The 27,488-nt window shown below is 48.4% G+C and overlaps 1 protein-coding gene across 3 annotated transcripts in view; it reads left to right on the forward strand.

The window, feature by feature from the left end:
* Eva1c (eva-1 homolog C) overlaps positions 1 to 27,099 on the forward strand; it is a 75,619-nt gene extending 48,520 nt beyond the window's left edge. For all 3 annotated transcript variants that reach the window (XM_050164804.1, XM_050164805.1, XM_050164803.1), the window contains 5 exons: positions 282 to 434; positions 13,476 to 13,619; positions 17,128 to 17,205; positions 19,783 to 19,872; positions 26,531 to 27,099. In XM_050164804.1, the coding sequence (XP_050020761.1) occupies positions 282 to 434; positions 13,476 to 13,619; positions 17,128 to 17,205; positions 19,783 to 19,872; positions 26,531 to 26,907 (842 nt within the window). In that variant the 3' untranslated portion in view covers positions 26,908 to 27,099. The remainder of the gene's footprint in view (positions 1 to 281; positions 435 to 13,475; positions 13,620 to 17,127; positions 17,206 to 19,782; positions 19,873 to 26,530) is intronic.
* Positions 27,100 to 27,488: the final 389 nt, after the last annotated feature.

The raw sequence follows: 27,488 nt of genomic DNA on the forward strand, positions 1-27,488 counted from the left end.
GAAACTTCCTAGGATCTGAATGGCCCCGGCCCATGCCTTAAGCCTTTTCCAGTTTGCACATGAGTGACTCCTGGGGTCTTTGCTCTGTCCTCTGGCTGCTCCCCACCTGCTTCCCACAGCGGTCTCCCTCCCCACCCCTCAGGACCTGAAACATTAGGCAGGCAGGGCCATCCCACTGTGCCCTTCTCAGGCTGCAGGTCCACAGCGTGAGCAGCTGCCGCTTAGATGGTCCCCGGCCATGTCTTCCAAGCCAGGTTAATCTGTGTTTGCCTCTTCTGCAGATGAATTAAAAAACAAGACCGTGTGTGAAGACCAGGAGCTGAAGCTGCACTGCCATGAGTCCAAGTTCCTCAATATCTACTCCGCCACCTACGGCCGGAGGACCCAGCAACGGGACGTCTGTTCCTCAGAAGCCGAGCTGCTGCCTCCCTTTGGTGGGTGACTTTACGTGGCTATAATTAGGCTGTTGTCTGAGTGGAGTGTGGTCGTGGGTGGGCAGTGAGGTGTGGCCGGTACCACGTGAGAGGAAGTCCAGGACAGAGGCTGTTGCTCACCATGGTGGCCTCTCTGCCCCTAGTCCTAACTGTACTGGTGGCTCAGTCTACGCGGAGGTACACGGTGAGTGCCTGCTGTATTCAGGCCCTGACCTAGGCACTGGGATCTCGTCAGTGATCGTTAGTTTACCAGTCATAGACGCCCTTCCAGCAGTGCAAAAGGAGGCCATAAGAAAACAAGAAAAAAAAAAAACGGATAGAGCAGGCTCTCAAATGCACGAGTTCTGCTGTTGTGGGTTCACCCAAGCGCAAATTGTAAATACTTAGGGGGGAAGGTTTCTGTATTTGATCAGGTTCGGGCCTGCTCCCTTTGTTACCGGGAGTGTCCACCTTGCTGCCCATCCGATAGCCATGGAAAAGGCCCAACACATTTCTAGATGTCAACGCCACATCGCAACACTGAAAGATCGTTTATAATACCTTCTATAATATTGCACGTATAGTATCAGTACCAGCATATATTGTGCTGTAGTGTTCCTAGGAGTGCACGCTTTGAAGGCCTTGTGGTGTTTGTCTTGCGTGTCTTCCAAGGTTCATGTGCCAGAATTTAATTCCTGATGGGAGGGAGGCATTAAAGTGATGGAAGCTTAATGCTCCTGAGGCATTTGGAGGCATGAAAAAAGTGACTAGAGGCAGGTAAGATCATCAGTGTGGAGGCCCCATGATCGAATGCTTTGAAAGAAGAGGGTGAGACCAGAAAAGACATCTACAGACATTGCTGTCTCTTGTTATGTGGTACCCTGTGCTGCCTGAGACTTTGCCAGGAAGGTCACCATCAGATACAGGCTCTTGACCTTGGACTGGAGCCATAAGCCAAAATAAGCCTTTATATATTTTCTTTATAATGTTACTCAGCTTGGGTATTTTATTATAGCAAAACAAAGTCCAGAAAACTAATACAGAAAATTTGCCCTGGGAGTATATGAGGTTATTGCTATATCTCTATTGGAGAATGTGGAAGTGGCTTTGAAACTGGGTAGCAGGCAGAGATCAGAGGAGTTTGGAGGAATGGGTTGGGAAAAGTTTGCTTGGCTATAAGGCAAATGTTATTGGCCAATTCTGATGAGGGTGAAGAAGAGACTAGCGAATTAGCATAGATGAAATGAGGAGCCTCTTAGAAAATAGGGAGGAGGCTATTCTTATATGAAGTGGCAAAGAACCCCACTGTGTGGTGTCCACACCCTAACACCCTGGGGGACACCACCTGTAAAGCTAATGGACTCAGTTATTAGCTGTCTTAGAGTTTCAATTGCTGTGAAGAGACATTATAACCATGGCAACTCTTATAAAGGAAAACATTTACTTGGGGTGACTTACAGTTTCAGGGGTTTAGTCCATTACCATTATGGCAGGGCATGGTGGTGTGCAGGCAGACATGGTGCTGGAGAAAGAGCTGAGAGTTCTACATCTTTATCTGCAGGCAACAGGAAGTGAATTATAACACTGAGCATAGCTTGAGTATCGGAGACCTCAAAGACCACTTCCAAAGTGACACACTTCCTCTAACAAGGTCATACCTACCCCAACAAGGCCATACCTCCTAAGAGTGCTACTCCTTTTGAGGGTCATTTTCTTTTAAACCACAACACTGGGTAAATGAGATTTCAAATCAACAAAGATTCTTGCTGCTGCATGGCCATTATTGGCTGCTTTTAGTCAGACTTATAGTAAAACTCAGGACCAAAGGGAACGATTTGAAAGGAGGGAGCAGAGAATAAGAATGTAGGGCGTGGCTGTGAAACCACTTACTGGAGAGATTAGTGTGGACAGACGCCAGTTTCTGTGATCGGAACAACTGGAAAAAGGCCTGGAGCCAGACAGGCCCGGGTAAAGTTTCTGTGGGTGCTAGCCCTTGGCATCCAGGCCATGCTGGATTTTCAGGTGTACAGAAGGCAGTCCTTGTGGTGACATGATGGTTTCCCTGAGATTTCAAAGGGAAGCCTTGAGAAGCCTGGCAGAAGTTGACCATGGGTTGGAGCGCTGTGGAAAGCCCCCAAATGAAGTGATGTATAGAGCCGCTGGTGTTACAGGCAGTGGGTGAATGCTGAAGTCCTCAGGTTCTTGTGTTTGAAACAAGGAATTAGATGTGGATAGTAGCCAGCAAGGTGAGAGCATTTATTAAGAAAGAATACACTCTCAAGAGAGGAAGTCAGAAGGAATCTTAACTGTACAAATCATGTGGACTTTTACACCCCACGGTAGAGGGCTCTTTGTTCATTTGCACGGTGCAGAATTTCTCACACCGTCTGTTGGGGTAGCTTATAAAAAGCCACAGCTCAACTCAGACTTCCTGGGGTGCCTGTAGTCAATTCTAGTGGGCCCCCTCTAGTCATAGCCCACAGACTTTTCTCTTACGCTGCCCTGTCCTCCTTTGTGTAAGGTCTTAGATCTCACTCTCGGGTCTACTCTCCCTCTCCTTCCTCAGAGACAAGGTTATGTCATTTTCAGAAAGGTATATAGCTACAGGGCACCAAGCAGCCTTCCCTGAGAATGGCTTCAGGAGAGTAGCCTTATGGCCAGAAAAGCCATAGCAAGGTTTGGGACACTTCCCTCACAGTGTGCTAGAGGGGCTGAGCTTGGCATGCTGGGTTTTAGTATCTGCCCTGCCGGGTTTTGGTCTTGCTTTGAGATGAATATTCTTTCCCACTTTTCCAGTCTTAGAAATGGGTGAGGTGTTCTGATTTTAAGTGAGATATGGGGCTTTTAAATGCAGGTTAGATTGAACTAAGTCTGTAGGCCTCTTGCAGACAGAAAGACAATATTTTGCATTATGAGGTGGACATGACCCTTAGGAGTCAGGGAAGGGTGCAGTGGTTTACAGATGACTTCAGTGTGCCCCTGAGGGCCCGTGTGCTGAAATGTACTTCCCCACTGGAAGGTACCAAGAAGGAAGAAACTGAATCCAGCCATGATATTTAGAAGTGGGGCCTTTGGGCAGTGTTCGGGATAAGACAGTGTCAGCTGAGTGGGGACCACATGATTCATGCCAGTGACTGTAGAAGCGGAAGGAAGGATGAGAAGAGGCACACACGTGTGTGAGGCTGTATGAAGCCCAGCGCTTCCCCCTGACTCTGCCGCTAAGGAGGTCATAAGTGAGTCTGGATCCTTGCTTGACCTTGGAACGGGGCTGTGAGTCAAATAAACCTCTTTTCTTTAAAGTTACATGACCCCAAGTATTTCACTATAGTAACTGGAATTTGTAGCATCAGAGGCCCATATGTGGCATTCTGAGAATTCACCCCATCTTATTGTATCTGTTTATAAGGAGGGCTCGCATGTACCAAAGTGATTCCATCAGATAACTCTTAGAAGTGGTCCTCTCCTTTCTACTATGTGGGTGACAGTGGTTAGTCAAAGGTTGCCAGGCTTGGCAGCAAGTGCCTTTACTTGTTGAACCATCTCACTGGCCTATGGGCTCTTCTCTTGAGAATGGTGGGCGCCTGTCAAAGGGTAACCCTGGAAGGTCTCAAAGGCACCAGCATTCAGCTGCTCTTTACTGAATAGGGAGCTAGTTTCTGTCTTCACATTTGTGATTCTCAAATGGCACCTGTGAGGGTGGGTCGTGACTGTTAATGGCTCTGCTCTCTGCTCCATTCTGCAAGAGTGGCCAGGGATCAACTGGTTCAGCCCTCTCTGAACTTTGAGTATGCTGAGCCAGGGCCTGCAGTGTGCAGAGACAGGGGCTGCAGTGTGCTGGCTGAGACAGTTCCTCTCTTCAGTGTTTCCAAGCCTCTAGCATTAGGAGAAGAAACCATGCATGGCCTGGGCCATCATGGGACCCTTCTGTTCCTAGGCTTGCAATTGTCCCCAGGCTGCCTCAAGTCCATACTCATTCCTCCGGTCAGAACCATGCATGCCAAGTTACCAACCTTCGGGTTGAAGAGATGGCGTGGTGGGTAAAATGCTTGCTATGCAAGCATAAGGACTTAAGTTCTAGTCCCTAGCAATCACATTTTGAAAAGTCAAGTGTGGGAGTGCACTCCTGCAATCCCATTACTAAGAGGCAGACAAAGGGAGGTACCCGGATCTTTTGGGTCAGCTAATCTAGCTAACTGATGAGACCTAGATTTAGTGAGAGACCCTCTGTCAATAAATAAATAAAGGGGAACACAGAAGACGGACATGCTTAATGTTGACCTCTGGCCTCTATGCAGGCATGCACCACACACACACACACACACACACACTTTTTTAAAAGGACTGTAAAGCTATAAACTGGAGCTGGAACGATGGCTCAATGGCTAAGAACATTTGCTGCTCTTGCAGAGACTCAGGTTTGGTTCCCAGCACCCACATGGTGGCTCATGACTGCATAGAACTTCAGCTCCAGAGGAACGGACAACCCCTTTTGGTCTCCATGCACCTTTCCAGTGTTCATACATACATGCATGCAGAGACACTCATAAAATAAAAATAGATAAATCTTTTAGAAGTTGCAAACCTTTGCAGGCTAATATTTCTTTGTCAAATTGGATGCTAAGAAGCCTTTGCTCTTTGGACAGGTAAACTGTATCAAGGTTGCTGACTGCACCCAGCCAGTACTCCCCATAAACTCATCAGATTGTCCCTTTTGTATAAATATACTTAACGTCATCCAACTGACAAAGCATACTCATGTCTCCCGAGGTAGCCCATCCACCTCCTCTCTGACCCTAAGGTCTCCCCCTGGTGACAGCAGACCTCCAATTTGATCTCTTGGCTCCCAGGCATCTCTCAGCATCTCTCATCTGGACCACTAGGCTCCCTCCTTTCTCCACTGAGCAGAATCTGGAAGATTTCCCTTAAGTTAAACAGACCACACCCCTGCTGTGTAAAACCCTGCACCCTGCCATCGTAACCAGACTTAGTAGCCCGCTGTAGTCCTGTTTCTCTATGGCCTCCCCTCATGACCTCTGTAGCTTCTGTGTCCTTCCATGCTCCCAGGCCTGTGCGCAAGTTGTTCTTTTGACTTGGGCTGTTCTTTCACCACACCTATGTATGGTCAGCTCTGTCACTCTGCTCAGGAGTCACCCTGAATGTCACACTGGGGAGGTTTCCCTGTCACTTGCCAGAAGATCACCTTGTTGTTGCCAGCTCTGTCTTCATTGTGGAAACCTCCATGCCATGAATGGGTGGCTCATCCTCGCAAAGGCTCAGCTTTGTAGGGACTGTGGGGATTCTCAGTGGCCAGAGCAATGTTTGTCACAGGATGGGTGCCCTGTGAATCCTTGGTGGGTGAATGAATCAGAGTCCCTTGTAAGCACGGCCGTGTGTCCACCCTCTAGGTTGCAGGCTGTGATGTGGGTCTGACGCTAACATGGCCTCTGAGCTTTCCTGAGATTCTGGAAATCCAGATTTAAAAAAAAAAAAAAAGTGAAATGTTCCAACTTTTAAAACATTGAACAAGCCAAAGAAAACATGCCTATAGGCCACATCCGGGCCACAGGCTGCCAGTGTGTGTGTGTGTGTGTGTGTGTGTGTGAGAGAGAGAGAGAGAGAGAGAGAGAGAGAGAGAGAGAGAGAGACCTCTGCTCGCTGTTCCAGCCATTCCCGTGGCCCAGGCACATGGCTTTGAAGAAGGGGAAAGGCTCACTGGCCTTTACCCTAGACCTGGCATGGGCTCAGATGGATGCGCATACGAGAACTGAGGGCTGGTTCTCATCAGGGGCCTCTGAAGGGGAGCCCTGGTGGAGCATCTGGCTTTCAGATTGGGTTGTGTATTTTCCTATGCATATGAACTGAAGTCTGGCGGGTCTGCATGCTTTAGATTCAGCACGGCCCTCTGGAAGCCCACGCTTTGGTGGAGATGAGAAAGCCTGTCAGGCATATAGCGGCTAAGGACCATTCTGGCTTTCACCAACAGCTCAGCATGGCTTCAGCATTCAAAGGCTGGGAGGAAGATGTTTCTCGAACTTTTTAAAACATCATCGTTGTGTTTGGCACAAACACAGGAACATCAAACAGTAATAATAATAAGATTCAGATACAATTTTACCAATCAAATGACAAGATATTTATTTTTCTGAGTTTCTCTTAAGCCCTAATGTCTAAGAATGAATTTTGTAATTCTCCTTTAGCCCGTTTTCCTTTAACTTTATAGCAGTGGTCTTCTTCTGAGTGGCCAGGTGACCCCCAACACTATCTGCCATCTTGCTCAGAGGACTCCCCTCTGGGAGGGTTTTGTTGTTTCTGAGTTTCAGAATACATTTTGAAGACTATGTGATGGTAGTTTTTTTAATAGGCTATGTCTCTGGGATAAATTCTCACATGTTTTATATCAAAAGAGGGTGGGGTCTATTTATATCATCAGATGCTTCCTGACTTATATGTATAAACTTACCAATTTGCATGTGCAAGCTCATGTGTACCAATTTGCATATATAAATAGTGAGGTAGACGTTTGGGTTGCCCTGCAACTTTGGCTGTCTGATGCTTGATTTTTCTGAAGGTTTATAAACAGCCCGTAACGTTGCTTTAATTTGCCCTCCTCGAATGACGGATGGCTGTGAGCCTGTCCCCCTGCTTGGCATGGGTAGTGGGTACTCTCGTCTCTAGCCTCTCCTTTCCTCCCTGCTGGAGTCTTGACTGATTGAACAAGCTCATAAACTTTTTTCAAGTTTCTAGTAGAGCAGAGGATAACCCACATTCTAATATTTCTGAACTTGTAGCTTAGGTTTGCTACATGTGACTGGCTATTGGTTTAAAAATGACATTTTACTTACTATTTAGAATCTCCATACGTGTACACAGTATACATGTATACAGTCATATACTCCTACTGCCGCCATCCAGCTCCCCCTGGACCTCCCATCCTGTCTTTCTCCCAACTTTATGTCTCCTTTTAAAGGATTTTTTGTTTTGTTTTGTTTTGTTCTGTTTTGAGACAGGGTTTCTCTGTGTAGCCCTGGCTGTCCTGGAACTAGTTCTTTAGACCACCAGGCTGGTCTCGAACTCACAGAGATCTGCCTGCTTCTGCCTCCTGAGTGCTGGGATTAATGTATTATTAGTAAGAGTCCCCCGAGTTCCATTAGTGCTGACCACTTTAGATTCCGTGTCACGTGTAGAACCATTTCCAGAGGAGCTGACAGAGTGACTAGGAGAGGACTCCCCATGGTGGACCTCACTGTGTGTGCTCCACCCTCGAAGTCACAGGGATGATGCTACTGTGCTGTGCCAAGCATCCCCAGGGCTGCCCAGGGCCTGGCTATCAATGGGGACATGCTGTCTTACTGAGCACAGGACATGAGAGTGTTTACACTGTGGCTGTGTTCTAGGGCCCTAGAGAAGACAGTGGCCCCCATTTCCCTCCTGAAAGGCAGCAGGCCAGACCAAGCATGGGAAGATGGGCACTGAGGTCATCCGCGCTGGTTGCGCATCACAGCAGGCCAGGCCAAGCATGGGAAGGTGGGCGCTGAGGTCATCTGTGCTGGTTGCACATCACAGCCTCATCTAGGGCAGGACTTCTGACAACCGTTTCCTGCAGGTAGACTGTTCCTATGCCATAGCCGAGAGAAAGATAAACAGACGTTGCTTGATGCCCAAATCAATGGCTGGAGCAGGGCAGACACCTGGGGAAACATCTAGCCTGCTGTCCCCATTTGGGCTTCGGCGGGGACAGTCACACTGGAGCTTCTCTTGACTTCAGGGTATAAGGATGCTCGGTGCTGGGGTTTCCATCAAAACCACTAATTTTTCTCCAAAATTCTCATCAAGATCCTCCTAACCGGTCCACCGCCCTGTCCCAAAGCTACTACCTAAGCCACTCATTCCAAAATATCAGCCCGTGTATTCACTTCCTATTGCTAAGTAATAAAACACTTCACGCTTTAATGGGCTCTGATAAAACGCTATCATCTTGCGGCTTCTGTGGGATAGGAATTCAGGGGCATCTGAGAGCGGAGGCTCTTGCCTTGGATGTGGGGAGGTCTCCCGAGGTTACAGCTCTGGTTGGACGGCCGAGCTTCCAAGGTGGCCAACTGATACGGTAGGAAGTTGGCACTGGTTGTGGTAATAGGCTTCAGTTTCTCCCCTCACAGGCCCGGGCTGTCTTTGTGAAGTGGGAGCTGGCTTCTGGGAACGGGGTGTAAAAGAATAAGAAGTCAATCATCTCTCTCTGCCATACTGCACAGATCCGGCCTGGTGCATGTGGGCAGAGGGAATTCATGGGCATAAAAAATCCCTGGAGAGAACTATGGCTGTGAACCATGTTGAATACCATATGATGCCCACTAAAACTCGCACACTGGAATCCTTACTGCCAGTGCCTGAGAATCTGCATTGGCTTAGGGATAAAACCTATAAAGGGGAGATTAAGTTGACGTGGGCTCATTCAAGAGGACCCTGGCCCGATCAGATTCAGGCAGTCGGGACACAGGCGTGTGCAGTGGGAAAGCCACGTGAAGGCAGACAAGTCAGCTCGAGGCCCCAGGGAGCCAGAGCCCTGCTGACTCCTCAGTCTTGGCTTCCGGGCGTGAGGCTCATATGCTGCTGCTACCCCAGCAAATGAACATCAGCACGGATGGCTACAGCTAATGAGTGCCAACAGAAAGTGACATCTTTTATAGTCCTATGGGGTCAAACACAATGAGGTCTGACTTCTTTGCATTGAGGACGGCCCAGCCAGAGGCATTTCTGAAAGATCTTGAAGCCAGCCAGGCCTGTTACCACTAAGGTCATCTGGGAAAAGGGGAAATGCAGTGCAGAAAAGACACGAGTTCAATGGGCCATCACCAGCCTGTGAGCACCAGTCAGAGCAGCCCTTTAACTCGAGCCAGGAGGGAGCCTTCCCAAAGAACGGGGCACCGGGGTGTGCCTCAGCCACGGTGTGTCATTTCCTGCTATGGTCACATTTTCTGGGTGGGCTCCAGGGATTCTGCTGTTTCCTTAATAAGAGAATGAGAAACCACACAATGGGCCTCAAAGGCTAAGCTAAGGCTGTCCCAAGGCCAAGTGTGGGCAGGCCTGGACTTTTCAGCCAAGATCAAGGTGCCAGGAACTCTCCACTGCCAAGACAGGGCCACTTAAGAGCAGCCAGTCCAATTATCTAAATAAACACTGGCTTGCAAGAGTGATTAACTTCAGTCATAGTGTTAAACAATTGCCAGAAAGCAAGAATTCAAATGGCAGAGTATCTTGTTATCACATGTATTGGGGAGGAGGGAGCTTGGCAGCGTCAGACAGGGAACGCAAAACCTGTGTGGGCGGGGCCATAACCACCTTTAAAGAAACTGCAAAAGCCTGGGAATGGTTCTGAGCTCGGCACCCACAAGGGCTCAGCCAGCCCTGAGTCAGCCCTGAGCTACCTTGGCCACTTCCTGAAGTCACGGCTAAGATAAATGCTCTGGTGAGAGATGAAGTCTTTGGGGGTAAGTTCTCTCACTAGAGTATGGAGTATGCTCAGATTGTTTAAGCAGGGGTCCTCCTATCCTAGACCTGGAAGGCTGTGTTTTTTCTCTGTTAGTCTTTAAGCCTATGTTCAGGCTGCCCTGAGGACGTAACTCAGTTGGGAGAGTGCTTGCCCAGAAGGCACCAGGCTCTGGTTTGATGGCAGCATTGCATAAACCAGGCATGGTGATGCATGTCTATAATACCAGGACTGGGGAGATGGAGGCAGGAGGAACAGAAGTTCAAGGCCATCCTCAGCTACAAACTGAGTTTGATGCCAGCCCAGGCAACATGAGACCTTGGCTCAAAAAAAAAAAAAAAAAAAAAAAAAAAAAAAAAAAAAAANAAAAAAAAAAAAAAAAAAAAAAAAAAAAAAAAAAAAAAAAAAAAAAACACTAATAGCAACCACCTCTAAAAAAGAAAAATGGTCAGGCATCTATTTCTTCATAGCTCTAAGAAATGTCAGCTTTCTAGAACATTTGTTTCCATCAGTAGTACACAATGGCACTATTTCCCTAAATATCAGCCTGTCAGTGTGTCTCAGGGTTCATCCTCCGGCACTCTCTGGCCGAGCAACTAAGACAAAGAATTCCCGCGGAAAGTCCCATATTCGCATGCAAACGTCTAGCTCTAAGCAGGTTCAACGTGACATCGCTTATTGTGTTAAAATGGGGGCGGGGGCGTGGTGGCGCACGCCTTTAATCCCAGAGGCAGGCGGATCTCTGCGAGTTCGAGGCCAGCCTGGTCTATAAGAGCTAGTTCCAGGACAGGCTCCAAAGCTACAGAGAAACCCAGTCTCGAAAAACCAAAAAAGGAAAAAAAAATGGGGAGGGATAGCATCTGAATGTTGCACAGGGTTTACAAGCAGATGAGAAACAAGGCAGCTCTTTATAACTAAGCTGGTGGGGTTGGAGAGGTGGCTCGGTGGTTAGCAGCATGCACTGCTTTTGCCAAGGTCCCAGACCAGATTCTCAGCCACCTGTGACATCAGCCCCTAGATCATCTCAAGACCTCTGACCTCCACAGGTGCCAGCATTCACATGCACACACCCGCACACTGACCTACACACACACACACACACACACACACACACACACACACATACACACACACACACTTAAAAATAAAAATCTGAAAATAGAGTTTATGTTTACATGGTCACAAATGTATTGATAAAGGGGAAGAGCCCCATGCAAAGTTAAATATGTGTGACACCATTGAGGGGGGAAGGCCTTTTACAGAGGAAAGTCACAAAGGGATGTTCTTTTAAACGTTTTTAGATTCATTTGTTTAGTTTATGTATGTAAGTGTTTTGCTTGCATATATGAACATGTGGGCCTGGTGCCTATGAAGGTCAGAAGAAGGCAGCATTAGATGTCCTGGAACTGGAGTTACAGACAATTGTGAGCCACTGTGTGGGTGCTGGGAACACAACCAAGCTCCCTCCAAAAACAGCAAGTGCTCTTAACTGCCGGTCCATCTCTCCTTGTTTGAAAGGAGGGTCTCATATAGCCCAGGAATGCCACAAGTTCCTGATCCTCTTGCCAGCACCTCCAGGCATGTGCACCTACAACCCAGCTCAGAAAGGTTAACGAGCTCAGGGGCGTTCCTTCCCAAAGAGCAGCATTTGCCGGGGATTTTTTCTCTCCTGTGTTGTTTTATTTATACATGAAAACATGAAGTTATGTAAAAAGCAAAAATAAGAGTTGTATTTTACAACCTCAGATTCCTAAGACAAATTTTGAACCTCTCACAGGTACAGTCTTCCCTGTACAGGCAATATCTACAGAGACCGTATTCACCTTCACTCCCTAGAGAATCACAGACTTTCCTACTTAAGGGAGAGGGGAAGGAAGGCCAGTGGAGATGGGGCTGGTTTTAGTCTGGCTCATACATACAAATTGTGCCTTAGAAGAAACAGAACTTTTTAAAAAGATTTTATTTGTGTGTGTGTGTGTGTGTGTGTGTGTGTGTGTGTGTGTGTGCCATATCTGTGTACTTGAGTACTTGAGATGGCCAGAAGGGGGTGTCAGGATCTCAATGTGAGCTTGGAAACCAAACTTAGGGTGGAGCCATTTCTTCAGCCCCTGAACAGTTAAAAAAAAAACTGGTAAATATTCTTAACTCAGAAGACTAAATTATAACGAAGCTGCTGAGGACAACAAAAACATATCTACCCTGCCTTGCATGCCTACAAAGCAATAAATAAATAAATAAATAAATAAAGTGGTAGAATATTGAAAGCATAAACCCTCCATAGTGTCTGAGAGGAGAAACCTTCCCTCCCTAGTTTCTGGGTAAAGCTAAGTTTTACAAGAATAACTGGAATACCATTGCGGAAACTTTTACACTGTAAACAACATACCCCAAGACTCTCACCGTTCAAACGCCGGCTTCCATTTCAACACGGATTTTTAGTTTTGCATTTAAGAAACTTAAGTCCAGGCCCATAATACCAAGATTTAGAACACTGAGGCAGGGGGTCACCAGTTCTAATCTAGCTTGGGATAGACGGTGAGATCTTGTCTCGAAGACAAAACAAACAGAGCACATTAAGGAAGCTACCAAGCATGGTGGCTCACACGTGCAGTCTTGGCGTTTAGAAGACAGAGGCAGGAGGATTGTCACAGGTTCAAGGTTAACCTGGGCACTATGTAGAATGAGACGCTATCTCAGAAGAATTGTTTGTAAGCCAAGCATGCATGTGCATACTCTTCCATTTTGAAACCATGCTAATCCTCAAGACCTTGGGAAGGACCTTAAAAGAAGTGTGGGGCTGGAGAAATGGCTCAGCAGTTAAGAGCACTGGCTGCTCTTCCAGAGGTCCTGAGTTCAGTTCCCAGCGATGACACCAGATTCTCCTGGGTTTACAGGCAGCTGTGAGCTATTCCATGTGGATTCTGTGAACACCTTAGATGGCCTGGAAGAGCAGGCAGTGCCCTTGACGGTTGAGCTATCTCAGCCCCCAACACATCTCAGCCCCACCCCCCAACACTGCAGGGAACCACCAAAGCATGGCATAGCTAATCCACCCACCATAATGACGTGTGATTTTGTGCCTGTTTACTAGCTCCTTCTTCCATCTGTTTATCAGCTGCTTACCGGGGTCCTACAGTGACTGGGCTGTGGGAACCGGATGATGAACAACATAGACATACCCCACATGGAGCCTGTGGTCATGCAGAAGGAAGTCTTAAACAAGGCAAATACTTCAAAGCATCGTGGCCATGAAGTAAATAAGAGCCTAATTCGGGGCTTTGCATCTACGGCCAATGCCAGGCTGCAGAGCCCAGGGCAAGGCAGACATCCAGGTGCATTGACAACGACTACATCAGAGTTTCAAGGTGGTGACAGCAGGTCCTTAGGCCGAGCTCGGGGCATCCTGAAGGCTGATGGCCAAGCTAGTGCAGAGCATCTTGGGTGATTCAACAAGACAGATATGCAGAGAAACAGTCTTTGTTTGACCGGAAGTTTGGTGCATGTATGTACAGCAAGTGCTGTAGGCTGTACGGCCAAGTGCGACCAGCCTGACGCTCTCACCGTCCCTTCCCTTCCAGACTGCCTGTCTTACACGGCGTTACAAGTCCTGTCCAGGAGGTGCTATGGGAAGCAGAGATGTAAGGTCCTCGTCGATAACTACCACTTCGGGAGCCCCTGTCTTCCAGGAGTGAAAAAATACCTCACTGTCTCCTACGCCTGTGGTAAGAAAAAACCCTCGGCCAGCTCTGTGAACACATGCCTGTCGGGAGATGGTAGCTACGCCCAAACAGGAGTGTGTGTGACACTTTAATTGCACATAGTGGGCCATGCATGGCCAATGAGCACAAGCAAAAGAGGGAAGAACGAAGAGAGGTTTATTGGCTGCAGCAATTAAGGAGTGCACTAGAGTCTTTCAAGCTTCTACCTAGGAAAGCACCTTGGGGGTGGTCTACAGTACTGAGCATGCTCAGTTTGAGTTCATAGTGTGAGCAGGAAAGATGGCTGAAACATCCCTAGGATTAGCTCAGCTTCATGGTGTAGACATTAAAAGGTGAAAATGGTGGACGGAGACTCCTCTGGAGTTCCTGCCGTAAAGATGGCAACAGGACGTGGGCGGAGCAGCGCACACCCGCAACCCCAGCCTTCAGGAGGCTGAGGCAGAAGGAGTGCTGGGAACTCAAGGGCTGGCCTGGACTACCTAGAACTTCCTATCTCAAAGCAACAGCATTAATGATCACGACAGATAGGAATGCTTTGGGTTGTACACAACATCTCTTTCCCAGCACGCTTTTAGTTGAAATCAAAGTAAGGGACACTTCGAGTCTATTCACACCGGCACTTGCCCTGAAGGGTGCTGCCCCGGTTGCTGACAGAAAGAGCCCCACAGCTCAGCTGGTTACCGCTGAGTCACCTCACAACACCCCCAAACCTTTTCTCTCAGTTAGCCTTGTGTATGGCGTTCACATCAGATAAGCAATAGGGATTTCTTTGGTCAAAAATTGTTTTGGGAGCACATCAGGTAATCAGATTGGCTGTGGATGGGGCGAGTAGGGATAGAATAAGCAACTGGGGACAGAGTTGAGGTCACTGAGAAGGGACGGTTTCTATCTTGGTTCTTAGGGAGCCCTGAAGTGTGCTGGAGCCCTGTGAGTTGGCTCCTCCTTAGGCTTCCTGCACCGTTTGGAGGCCCTAACTGACAGCCCACTGTGCTGACAACAGCTTTTGGCTGCATGCCCTCAGCATGGATGCAGTACAGCACAGGCTCCCCAGGGTTGCAGCAGCCCCTTTGCTGGTCCAGTGTCTTTAGAAGGAAGTGAAATCCATGTTCTACTTGGATTCCATCTTCAGGAAACCACTTCAAAGCGAGTCAGCAGCGGTTTTCAGGATACTGTGGTGGTCTGGTCTATAATCTCGACACACTGGATGTTCTTCTGAAATGAGCATGGAAGAGAAGGGAAATGGGGAAGCCCAACAACGAAGAACTTGATGCCTCCCCTGAAGAATATTGTTCATTAGGCTTTGGTTATTGAAACAGCTTTATTGAGATAGGATTGCAGAGTGTGCCTGGTCAAACAAACAGTCTATGGTTTTTAGAATATCCGCAAAATTATGCAACTGCCATCATAGGCAATTTAAGAATACTGGCATCGCTATAATCCATTCTGAACCAGTTTTTAAAAACAGGGTCTCGTGTCATCCAGGGCGGTCTTAAAGTTACTGTATAGTCAAAGACAACTCTGAACTTCAGACTCTCCTGTCTCCCAGGCGCTAGAATTACAGGCGTGTACCATGATCACACAGTAAACAAGCAGGCTTCCTATGGTGACCTGTGTTTCACAGCTGCGTGATCTGCTGGGTTGTTGACAAAGCTCATCCCAGAATTCCCTTCCCCTTGAGCTTCTCTCTGCAGTTCTGAATCTCTATAGCCTCTGCCATTCACAGAGAGCCAGGGGACAGACCTGAGAAAGAAATGCCACATTTGGTGGGGAAAGACAACACACCCAGGGTTTTCCTGCTGCCAGGAGATCAGAGAGAGTATTCTTGAGACTCAGAGATGAACAAGAGGTTATTGAGGTAGAAAGCATTTTTCCCGGTGCTGCTGTGTTCCTGGGGTCAGTGCTGTGTCCTGCAGCCTGCCGAGAGGGTCTCTCACAGCATCTCCACTGTGGCTCTCCGGGAAGCCACCCCATCCTTAGGCATAAAGGCACCAGGGTCTCCCGGATTGGGAGGTTCACGGCTTAGAGCTGTTCTGTGCTTGCTGGTCCTGGGATGTCTCCAGAAGAATTTAGTTAAGCACTCAGAAAAGGAAGTGGGGTTTTCTTGTAGCTGGAGATGACTTACAAGGTCTCCGCTAAAGTAATGCTGCAGATCTCGCCTGGTTTGTGTTGGCTTCACTTCTACTTCCTGTTGCCACTAGATATCATCTGGGCTGAAGCAAAAATGAAAATAAGCGATTTTCTGCGCTGGAATACTTGGCATCCTCTCCCTTCTCCCAGTTGGCAGCAGTGTGTTTCCCCTTCGAAACTCTCTCTCTCTCTCTCTCTCTCTCTCTCTCTCTCTCTCTCTCTCTCTTTCTCTCTCTCTCTCCCCCTCTCCCTCTCTCTATCTCAGGTAGCCCAGGCTAGTTCTGAATGAACCCCCTACATAGCCAAGGATGACCTTGCTGATCTGTCTCCCACAAAACATCCTTTCTTATGTCTAGTGTACCATGTGAACCCAGATTGCTTGGCTCCTCTTGGTTTATGAAGAAGTGAGGAGAAAGTTCAGAGAAAAGGCAGAGTAGGAGGGGGGAGGGGGTCCTGACAAGTCAGTTTGCTTTCCTGTCTCTCAGATATGTTCCTGTCTCCATTAGCAGCTTTCTGGGGCATTCTTCCAACCTGGCGTCCTCCCACCGTGAGACACCTCGGTGGACTTCGCTGCACTTAAGGCTGTGTGGCTGTCCCCAAATTTCATGCCCCTGTCCTGAAGTGTCCCATGCTCTGCACCCTGACCACCTTTGGGAGCCTTAATCAACTTCTGTCTCTAGAGCAAACTTCTCGCACACACGTCTGCTGCTCACAGAAATGGAATTAGGCAAGAGATGGTTTTGGGGCCTGGCTTCTCCCACGGAGATTCATTCCTGTGCTCCCTTTATTGCTAGCATTTTCCATTAGCTGAGTGTACCATAGTTTGTTTATTTTCCTCGTTGGTTTTATTTGAGATGGGGTCTTGCTGTGTAGCCCAAGCCAACGTCAAACTTGAAACTCTGCTACCGCAGCTTTCCCAGTTTTAGGAACTTTTAAGAGAAAATAGCCGTTTATATTAAATATGCATGTGCGTGTGTTTGTGCAGAGATCCCCAGAACAGGGAGGTGGGTCCCTGGGACTGGACTTACAGGCAGTGCTAAGCCACCAGCGTGGTGCTGGGAACAAACTCGGGCCCTCCGCGGCATCAGATACGCTGTTCACCTCTGGGCCGTCTCCACAATGCCAGCTCCTTGGAAAATACTGCAAATATATGCCGAAGATTCCACCTGTCTTGGGCATTTGACGACCTCGTATGTGCCATTTGTGTCAGTGTGTGTGTGTGTGTGTGTGTGTGTGTGTGATAGAGAGAGAGAGAGAGAGAGAGGCAATAAGTGACCTGAAAAGTATTTTGCAACTCTTTATCTACATTGTACCTTGAATATATATTAAATGCAAAAGTGTTTTTAATATGCACATATTTCAAATACTTCTTTTTGATTTTTAGTTCCCAAGAACATACTCACAGCGGTGGACCCAGCCGTTGCTAATCTAAACCCTTCTCTGAAGAAAGATGATGAATACGGTAATTTTTATGGCTTACTCTTAGTACTTCCTCTTAAGTGAAGTTGAACAGCCTGTGAGCGCAGTCAGGCACATAGGACTGGAGTGAAAGGCCCGAGACGTTGGTCTGCTCTGGTGGTACCAACAGGGTATGGTTGGTGCTCACATATGGCAGCCAGTGTCTGACTTCAAAAAAGAATTAAAATCAAAGTAAAATAAGTTTACCCCATTCTCTTCCATGCCTCTTTTTCTCCCTAAAAGACAATAATAATAAAATCACCTTGAAGAGCAGATCTTCTCAGAAAAACTTGAGTTCTTGGTTATACAAGAAGCTGTTGCAAAGCTGGGACCCGGAGCCAGCTGACTTTGCCAGTCCTTAAAGGTCACTCTCCCCTCTGCTCCTCACCTAACCTGTATAAATAGGGACATAGATATCTTGATTTTATTTTTTAACATTGATTGTGTGTGTGTGTGTGTGTGTGTGTGTGTGTGTGTGTGTGTGTGTATGGATACATGTGAGTGTGGATGCAGAGGACAAGTTACAGAAGTCACTTCTCTCCTTCCACTCTGAGTCCTGGGGGTGAGCTCACACCATCGGCTCAGCCCACTGAACGTTGCTGTCAGCCTGGATTTGTTTGGTTTATGTTTTTTTGAGACAGGGTTTCTCTGGGTAGCCTTGACTGTGCTAGAACTCACTCTGCAGACCAGGTCGGCCTTGAATTCCTATTTTTTTTTAAATGATGTACAGACAAATTTAGCCTGTTGAGTTCTTCACAGAAACTGTGGCGATCCCACAGAATGCATAAGATGCTAACTTTGGGTAGCAAGGGTTTTGTCTTGTGTTATTTATTTTACTTATGCCTGCCCCCAGTTATGAAAGTAAAGTATAGTAAACTTATATACTTTTAAACTTATATACTTTTATACCTTTTAAACTTATATACTTATAAACTTATATACTTATTTAAACTTATATACTTATAAACTTATATACTTTTCTTTCATAAAAGTGTCTTAGGGAATGATTCTAGAACTTTCCAGCTTGCTCAAACCAGCAAAGTCCCTTAAACAAAACAGAGCAGTATTTACACCGAGCCCACACAACCCTGCTGTACTCTCTAGATTGCTTACAGTCCTTGTCACATTGTCAATGCCATGTCGTGTTCTTTCGTTTAAGAAATGATGGAAAGAAAGAAATCTGTACACGTTCAAATTTCTTCCGAGCGCCTTTTTTCTCTGTCTGCGGTTGAATTCGTGGGCATCTCTGCCACAGAGGGCTGTCTCTGTGCTTTGCGGCATGTGTCCTTCCTGCTATAGGAAACGCAATGCCAAGACCAGAAGCCACCCTTAGCCCAGAGCATTCTCCACACTCTGGCTCACAACACCCTGTCTACCAGGCTCCGTAGCTCAGCTCCCCCCCCCCCCCCCCCCCCCCCCCCCCCCCCCCCCCCCCCCCCCACAGGGCTCCCATCCTAAAGGATCTGAAGAGTGCAGCCCCCAGATCTTCATCTTTCTTAGAGACATCTGCCCTGTGTGATCCTCCCAGGGCTCCCCAAGCTCCAGCACTGGTCCATTGGCACCTGCTTGGTGTCCATCCAGGCAGTGCCCTTGCATCCAAAAGCAGGCCAGCCGCACACACACACAAGTGTGTGTGTGTGTGTGAGAGAGAGAGAGAGAGAGAGAGAGAGAGAGAGAGAGAGAGAGAGAAAGAGAGAGAGAGATCAAACAAACAATCCTCCCTTGCCTACCTCCACAACCCAAGGTTTGTGGTATCTCAGTCCACAGCGCAGACACTATTCTATTCCTGGGTAAGGTGAGACATTATTTACCCAGTCTCCTAGAGGCATGATGGGTGCCATTGCCTTTGGCATGGACTAGCACGTTCTGTTCTGGAGCGGGGTACATGAGCTACGCCTGAAGTTGGAACCGACACTTTGAAATGCTTTGAATCCTCTTAATCGTTTGACATTTTCAAAGATGGACGAGCTGCTCTTCTTGTGACGGGGACAGAACACCCGAGAAAAGCAACGCTTGATTTTGGCTCATGGTTTAGGAAAGGATGCGGTTCATCATGGCGGCAGGATAGCGAGACAGTCAAGAACCAGAGGACAATTGGAAGCGGGGTCAGGTTATAAACCTCAAAGCCGACCTCCACGACCCACTTCCTTCCGTGAGGATCCACCTTCTAAAGGGTCCACAGGCTCCCAAACAGCTCTGCCAGCTGGGGACCAAGCCTTCCAGCTCGTGAGCCCATAGGGACAGTTCACATTTAGGCCTCCGCACTCAGTGTTGAGTTTTCCACAGTTTAGTCAGAAGCCCAGCGGTGTGACATCTGTGACTTTTCACTCTTGAGGCAGGCCCGGGTGAGGGTCAAAGGGCTTTCAGGACAGGTACACCCCGTACTCCTCCGACCAATGGTGAGGGTCAACAGGGCTTTCAGGACAGGTACACCCCATACTCCTCCGACCAATGGTGAGGGTCAACAGGGCTTTCAGGACAGGTACATCCCATACTCTTCCGACCAATGGTGAGGGTCAACAGGGCTTTTAGGACAGGTACACCCCGTACTCCTCCGACCAACGGCCTTTGCATGTTGCAGGTATAAAATTCGACCCAAGTGGATCGCGGGTTGTGAGGAAAGATGGTGTTATTGTCAGCAACTCTCTGGCTGCGTTTGCTTACATTCGAGGTAGGTGAACGAATGGGAGCTTCTTGGGGTGCAGAAGGGTTTACTCGCCGCCTGACTGACGGATACTCTGATAACGAGAGAAAAGCAGCTTTTAAGGTGTACCTGCAGTGTTGTGAAGCACAGGGCAGGGATGCAAATACAGCTGCAGCCATAAAACCAAGTGACCTGCAAGAATAAAACTGAGCTGCTGAGGGTTTGGTCTCCAAAGGAATTCCCCCCTTGAAAAACAGAAATGCATTCTCCAGATCTAAGAATTAGGATTATTGAATTCTACTCACAGCTGCAAGAAAAACAAGGCAGACCACATAAGAAGCAAAACAGGTCCTGCCGTGGGATGACAGCCACCTCAGGAGGCTAGAGAATGACTGTGGTTGCCAAGGTTTCCTGGTTAATCTCCCAGGGCTGACGGCTTGCTCCAGGCCTGGCCGTGTGCAGTCCTCTAGGCCTGGCCGTGTGCAGTCCTCTCTGAGGAGGAATGCGCACTCCTTGCTCCCTTCCCGCATGACCTAGGACAGATTGTACCTTGGAATGTTGTCTGCAAGTTTCAGCGCTGGCTTCCTGCTCAAGGAAGGCGCCGTCATCCAGCCGCATTATTTAATACAAGCCCCAGGACCCCTCAAGTAAAAGCAGGTGCATCCTGGCTCATGGCTCTGGAGGTCAAGTTCAAGGTCCAGTGGCTCCATTGGTTTGGGCTGTGGTGAGGGTGGGTGTCACGAGTGATCGCATTTTGAACTAGAGGAGAGGGAGGGAAAGGAATAGAGCAGGGTCCTCCAATCCCCTTGATGGTGCATGCCTAGTGACCTAAAGGCTTCCCATTGACCCCACCCCTTAAAAGTCCACAGCACCCCCCAAGGCCACCATGGAAGCCAAACTCTAGGTCTCAGGGGAACACTAATCAAAACTGTAGAGGCCAGAAACTCCAAGATCTTCCGTAAAAGCCCAGTATGAGGATGTGTGCATGTTGCTATGTAAGCCTGATGGAGCTGGTTTTACATGGGGTAGAGCTTCCTCTGATGGGAATCAAGGCTTAGAGAAACATCTCAACACAGGAACTAGAGAGCCTGGCCCCAGAACCCCGTCCCTGCATCATTTGCCCACTCAGCATTCCTCCCGTGAATCGTGCCTTATCCCATGAGCACGACTTATCCTGCATGGTTATTTGTCTTTTTTCCCCCCTTACATTTCTCTCCTGTGTCCATTCTTTCTGCTCCTGATGACTGTCAAAGTCAAATGTGAACATCTAGCTTTTGGTGTAACATGAGGGCTGCTTGTTGGGGTTTCTGTCCTGCCCAGTTCCCCCAGCTGGTAAGCCCCAAAGAAATTACACAGAGGTCTCTATGAGTTATAAAATGATTGGCCCATTAGCTCAGGCTTCTTATTAGCTCTTGTAGCTTATATTAATCCATTATTCTAGTATATGTTAGCCACATGGCTCAGTACCTTTCTCAGTGGGGTAGGTCAAATCCTGCTTTTTGAGTGTTCTCGGCAGGACTGGGAGGAATGGGCTTCCTCTTACCCAGAATTCTCCTGTTCTCATCACCCCACCTCTACTTCCTGAATGGTTGACCCGCCTATACTTCCTGCCTGGCCAATCAGTGTTTATTTAAAACATGATCGACAGAATACAGACAATTCTCTGGCACCATTTTGGAAGTGGTTTGCAGTTTCAAAGTCCCTTCAAGTGGAGGATGATGATGAAGAAAAGCGGGGATGCTGTTGCCTGAGGTGTAGCCATGCTGGGTTTTCTGCTTCTGAATTCCATCTTTCCTCAGGCACCTTGGTGGTCTTAGCCACCACAGCAAAACACTGTAGACTGGAGCTTAAGGAACAACTTCTATTTTCTGACAGTTCTGGAGGGAGGCTGGAAGGAAGCCCATGATCGAGAGCCTCCTTCTGGAGTGTAGAGAGCCACCTGCTGGCTGCGGCCTCCTATGTGCATGTGTGTTGGTGTAGTGGAGGTGGGAAGAGGAGCGTGTGAACTTTTCTAAACCCACCAGTCCTATCAGATGAGGACCTGCTGGTGAACTCTGTTAACCTTAATTAGCTCCAGAAAGTTCTGTCTGCAAAGTCATACTAGGGGTTAGGGCATTAGCATGCCTTTGGGGAACATGATCAGTCCAGAGCAGCAACTCTGAGGGGTGGGGTTCTGATCCTGAATTTTACGCTTAAAGTAGGGTCAGAGGAGTTGAGCCATTTTCCAAGGGCACCATGGACAGCGGCTGTGTCCAGCTTCAGGCTGGGTGAGGGGCAAGGCTGTCAGTCAGCTTCTACAAAGAACTTTGTCTTCAGGCTTTGGAACCTCTTACCCAGCGCGATGTAAATATCCCTGTCTCTGTCCTTTCGTGTGCTCATCCTGCTACATGTCTGGATGGTGTGTTTGCCTGTCTACTCTCCTTAAGGACAGACGGCTGTCATCTAGTTTATCTCTGTCGTATCTCCATGTCTAGACAGTTCTGGGGTGCACCAGGACACAGTGAGTAGCTAACAAATGGCTGAATAATAAATCCCAAGTTGATAGTATGGCTGCCTTATACTTTCATCATCTAATAATTTACAACTTATTTTTAATAGATCTGAAAAGATGGCTCAGTGGTTAAGAGTATTTGCTGCTCTTGCAGAGGACCCAAGTTCAGTTCCCAACATCCATGTCAGGAGACTTACCATTGCCTGTAATTCTAGTTCAGGGAACCTGACACCGTTCTTCAGCCTCTGTGGGTGTGCATTCACACGGACACACACACGTAAACTGTGTCTGTGGGTGCACGCATGCCATGGCAGGAATATGAATGTCAGAGGACAATTTTGTGCAATTGCTTCTCTCCTACCACTGTCTGGGGATCAAATTCAGCTTGTCAGACTTACGTGGCAAGAGCCTTTATCCAGAGCCGTCTCGTTAGCTTCTACAACCCAGAATAATGCTCCGTCCTGTTAGTGTGAAGACCTATGGGATGTTGTTTAATTTTCTTGAGAGATGTTTCACTATGTTCATCTCAGCAAGTCACAGCCAAGACAGGCATGAGTCTGAAAAGCCTTGCTTCAGGGCTAGGGTCCAACAGCTGGGCACAGGCTCCTGTTTGATAGGACACATTGATAGAGAGGCCACTGGTGAGAGCAGCTGGGGAGCCAAGGGCTTGAGCAGGGAATATTCCTGTAAACTGAGGGAAAGTCAGGCCACCAAGTAGCTTTGTCATGTTTATGCAGTGAAGTACAGGGACAAGCAGCCGGGCAGCCAAAACCAAGGGCCTTGACCTGCACAGGGAAATTTGAGGTTGACGGAAGGGACACAAGAGTGCTTAAGGTCTCTGCTAAACCATGCTCCCTCTGGCCATTGACGTGATCTGCAAGGGCATTTCCCATAGAAAGGAAAAGTATGTGTGTGATGTGCACACATGTGTGTATGTGTGTGTGAGTGTGTGGAGTGTGTGTGTATATGTGAGTGTGTGATATGTGTTATCTATGTGTACTTGTGGCATGTTTGGTGTGTGTCTGTGATAGACATGGTAAGTGTGATGGGTGGTGTGTGTGGTATATATTTGGTGTATGGACATTTGTGTTTGTGGTGTGTGGTAGGGCGGGGTACATGTATGCTGTATACTGTTTGTGTGAATGTAGGTAAGGCTGGTGGCACATGTTTGTGATACAGGGGACTTCAGGTGGGGGATGGCAGTGTGTGCACATGTGTTTATGCATGTACGTGTGTGTGCACATTTGTTTATGTATGTACCGTGTGTGCACATGTGTTTATGCATGTACGTGTGTGCACACGTGTTTATGCATGTACGTGTGTGTGCACATGTGTTTATGTACTGTGTGAACATGTGTTTATGCATGTACGTGTGTGCACATGTGTTTATGCATGTGCGTATGTGCACATGTGTTTATGCATGTATGTGTGTGCACATTTGTTTATGTATGTACTGTGTGTGCACATGTGTTTATGTATGTACGTATATGTTCTGAGGAATACAGTTCATTAGGCGCTTCAGCAGAAGCCACTGCACCCTGCATGAGGGACTTATTTAGTCTTGCTCTCGAAATAAATAAATGACCCCTCCCAGAACACCAAATTAGTGTCTTATTGGCATCTGGCTTTGGGTGTTTACCTCATCTGTGCCTACAGGCCTGCCTGTCATGACTCAATATTCAATCACTGTTCCACTGTTGGGGGTTGTGGTGTGTGTACATGTGTGTTCAGCCTCAGGCAAGCCGAATGAGAACTTTGGGGGTGTCTTTGGGATCTGGGAGCACAGCCAAGGCAACCATGTTGGTTCTCAGAACAGAATTCTAGGACATCGGAGGAGCTGTATGAAGGAGGAGGGATTTCATCACAGATCCCAAAGGCAGCTGCACGACCCCCTCAGGACAGACAAACAGAGAGCGGCACAGTACTGTCACGTGGGCGTGTGCTCTAAAGTGTCCCCGGGTCTCCAGCTCTGACAGACAGTCCCGTCACATCCCTGAGTGCTGTCACGTGGGCGTGTGCTCTAAAGTGTCCCCGGGCTCCAGCTCTGACAGACAGACAGTCCCGTCACATCCCTGAGTGCTGTCAGACCTGTCCCCAAACACTGTGTGCTTCTTCCTCCTCGAGGGCTCCTGCCAAGACCCACAAGAGAGGGACCCTAGACGGAGGCCTCTGCTGGCTTATCTGGGTGTGACTAAATTTGAACTGGAGTTTGTGTTGGCCCCAGACCAGTATCTAAAGAGCAAATGGAGCCTAAAGGCCCCTGGCACCCATTCTGAGGCTCCTGGGGTCATTCCCTCTAGCCTGCGATGGACTGGGGCTAAATTTAGAATACAGCAGAAACTCTCTGAAGGTTCTGTTCAACCACAACAGAAAGACTGCCTCATCCCGAGACTGTTCATCTTCATTCATCTCATTCTATTAAGAGATGATAGAAGAGGGTCCATTGGTTCTAGAAAATGGAGGAAATGCTTTCGGTGTAAGCCCAGGTCCTAGTCAGTGGTGGCTTTGGAAAGTCCTAGGCTACATCAGGGGTTAGGCCAGCTCATCCCTAAGGTGCCATCTGCCTACACTCTGGTGGCTGTGTGACCGTCACTCCATATGGAGAGGAAGTTTTATTCCCACTGGGACTGCCGGAAGCTGTTCCTCTTCCCCCAGCCTCGGCCACTGGCCCCCACAGAGTCCGGTGGCAAGAGGAACCCATGAATCCCAGGGGTAGAACCCGGACCCTGCCACCTGGGGGTGGGGGGACACTGATTTTGTGGTAGCGTGTGATGGACCCCAAGGACTCACTCAATCTGATTAATCTCAATCCCTTAGAAATAGGGCCGGGGTATGACTCAGTGCTCCAGCACCAGCCCCGCATGTGTGGTGTCCCAAAATTCAGACTTCAGTGTGGAACAAAAAGTCCTTAAATACATAAAGAGGTAGAGTAACAGATCAAGCTTGTGGCAGAGTGAGACGCTGACCTGAGTCCATGGAGCCTGAGATCTGGTCAACCACTGCACCTCTGCTTGGATAAGAGGGCGTGGTCTGTGAGCGACCTTTGGAAAGAATTACGGCTCTTCCCTCTTACACCCTCGCATGAGGTATCAGTTCCAACACATAAACTGAGAGGGACACTCAAGCGACATCTGAAGCACGTCAGAAGGTAACTGTGACGTTGGGGGAGGTGGAGTCGGCTTTGATCTGTGGGAAGCTGGAGGGAAGGTCCGACCTGATGCCCTGGCCTTGGCATCCTTCCTGTTGAGTGACTTCGTTCTGAGAGTCAGCGCCTCCAGATAGGCCATCTGCCACCACTCCCAGAGGTGAAAGTGGCCCTGCTCTCTGTCGCAAAGGACGTGTGGCTCCGCAAGACTGAATCCTTTGTATACGTTGACTCTTCACACTGTACTGATGATAGCTTGGCAGATGTGGTGTATTGTTCCTTCTTCAGCCAAAACCAACGCTATTTCAGACCTCTGGGTCTTAAAGGGAGTGGGGAGATGCCAGGCAGGGGTAGGGTCACAAATTGTGGCACAGATGAGTGAGTTACTCTAGGGACAGCGTGGGCTGTGGGAGGGGAGCTGGCTGGGAGGTATCACTTTCGGGAAGATAGTGTCCTGGTTCCATCTCAACTGCACGATCCCTCACTGCCAGGGACTCTAGTGCCCTGGAGTTTAGAGACTCCAGTCCAGACCTCTGGGGAAGGACAGCAGCTGGGAAGACAACCGTCTTCATTGTTTTTCCCACAATGAAAGGCATGACCGTGTGCCTGGATAAGGGTTCTGGGCAGCTGAGAGGTACCGAGAAAATGCTGGGGACACCAAAGCCCATTCCAGGAGTCCCAGGATTCAGTCCTGGTTCTGCCCGAAGAGGCTGCTGGCCTTTGTAGCCTTCCTTCTGGCCTCAGCTTGAACATTTATAAAAGTGTTCAATCAAGAGCCCCCGGCTCAAACCAATAAAGTTTTATTGGAACACATTCAGGCCCTGTGCTTTACATAATGTCGGTGGCTACTTGCTATAATTTGAATCTGATATGTCCCCCACAAGGTCATATTTGAATGTTTGTTCCCTGATAATAGTGTCCTTTTGGGAAGAACTCCGGGTCAGCTCCATTTTGCCACATGTCCCTGTTGCCATGGCTTCTCTGGCAGGATGGGTGGCAAATCCAAAATTAACCCTTTCAGACCCTCCCTCTCTCTGTTCTTCCCACAGCCCACCCCGAGAGAGCTGCCCTGCTGTTTGTGTCTAGTGTCTGCGTCGGCCTGGTCCTCACGCTGTGTGCCCTGGTCGTCAGAGTGTCCTGTGCCAAGGACTTCCAGGAGCTGGGACAGGGACGGGAGCATCTGGTGCTAGCGAGTGACAAGGCCGAGGAGGACAGCGAGGAGGAAGCGGAAGAGGAGGAGTCCTCGGACTCCGAGTTTCCTGCGGAACTGTCCAGGTTTTGTAGGACTTCGTATCCAGCCTACAGCTCCATAGAGGCCGCTGAGCTGGCAGAAAGGATTGAGCGCAGAGAGCAAATCATTCAAGAAATATGGCTGCACAGCGGCCTGGACTCCTCAGTCCCGAGGAACGTGGGCCACTTCTACTGAAAACCAGACATATCTGGATGAGATCACACTTCCTGAAGAGGGAAGGATCCAGAATGCCCTGTCTCCCCACCCCTCTTGTACCTTCTATGAAGGAGAATCTGTCATGTCATCCGAGACGGGTGAAGCCGGAAAGCTGCCAAAGGGACGTCTCTCTGTTTACAGCACCCCTGGAATAAATGAGGAGGAAGAAGACTTGGTGTCTTGTACTTGCTTGAATGCATGTCTACACATTGATAATTATATAATTGATATTCACATTGACTCAGGGGCTAGTTCACGCATGTTCATGAGATGGTACGCCCATGAGCTGAGCACACAGGGAATCCACAGATAGTCATTAAAGCTACAGTGTTGAGAAGCGGTGAAAGGGCTCAGGGAGTAAAAGGTGACTGCCACCAAGCCTGAAAGACCTGAGTTCAATCCCCAGAACGTACATTGCGGAAGGAGAGGACCAACATCACTTTAATTATAGCCACAGGACAGAAAACAGGAGCTCACCGGGTATTTGGTAATTAATGAATTAGCTAATTAATTTATTTTATAGTTTGCAGCAGCATTGCTCTGTGTATCCCAGGCTGGCT

This window comes from Alexandromys fortis, unplaced genomic scaffold, assembly GCF_014885135.2.
Source record: "Alexandromys fortis isolate MF-2015 unplaced genomic scaffold, M_Fortis_MF-2015_v1.1 scaffold_162, whole genome shotgun sequence".
Taxonomy (NCBI): Eukaryota; Metazoa; Chordata; class Mammalia; order Rodentia; family Cricetidae; genus Alexandromys; species Alexandromys fortis.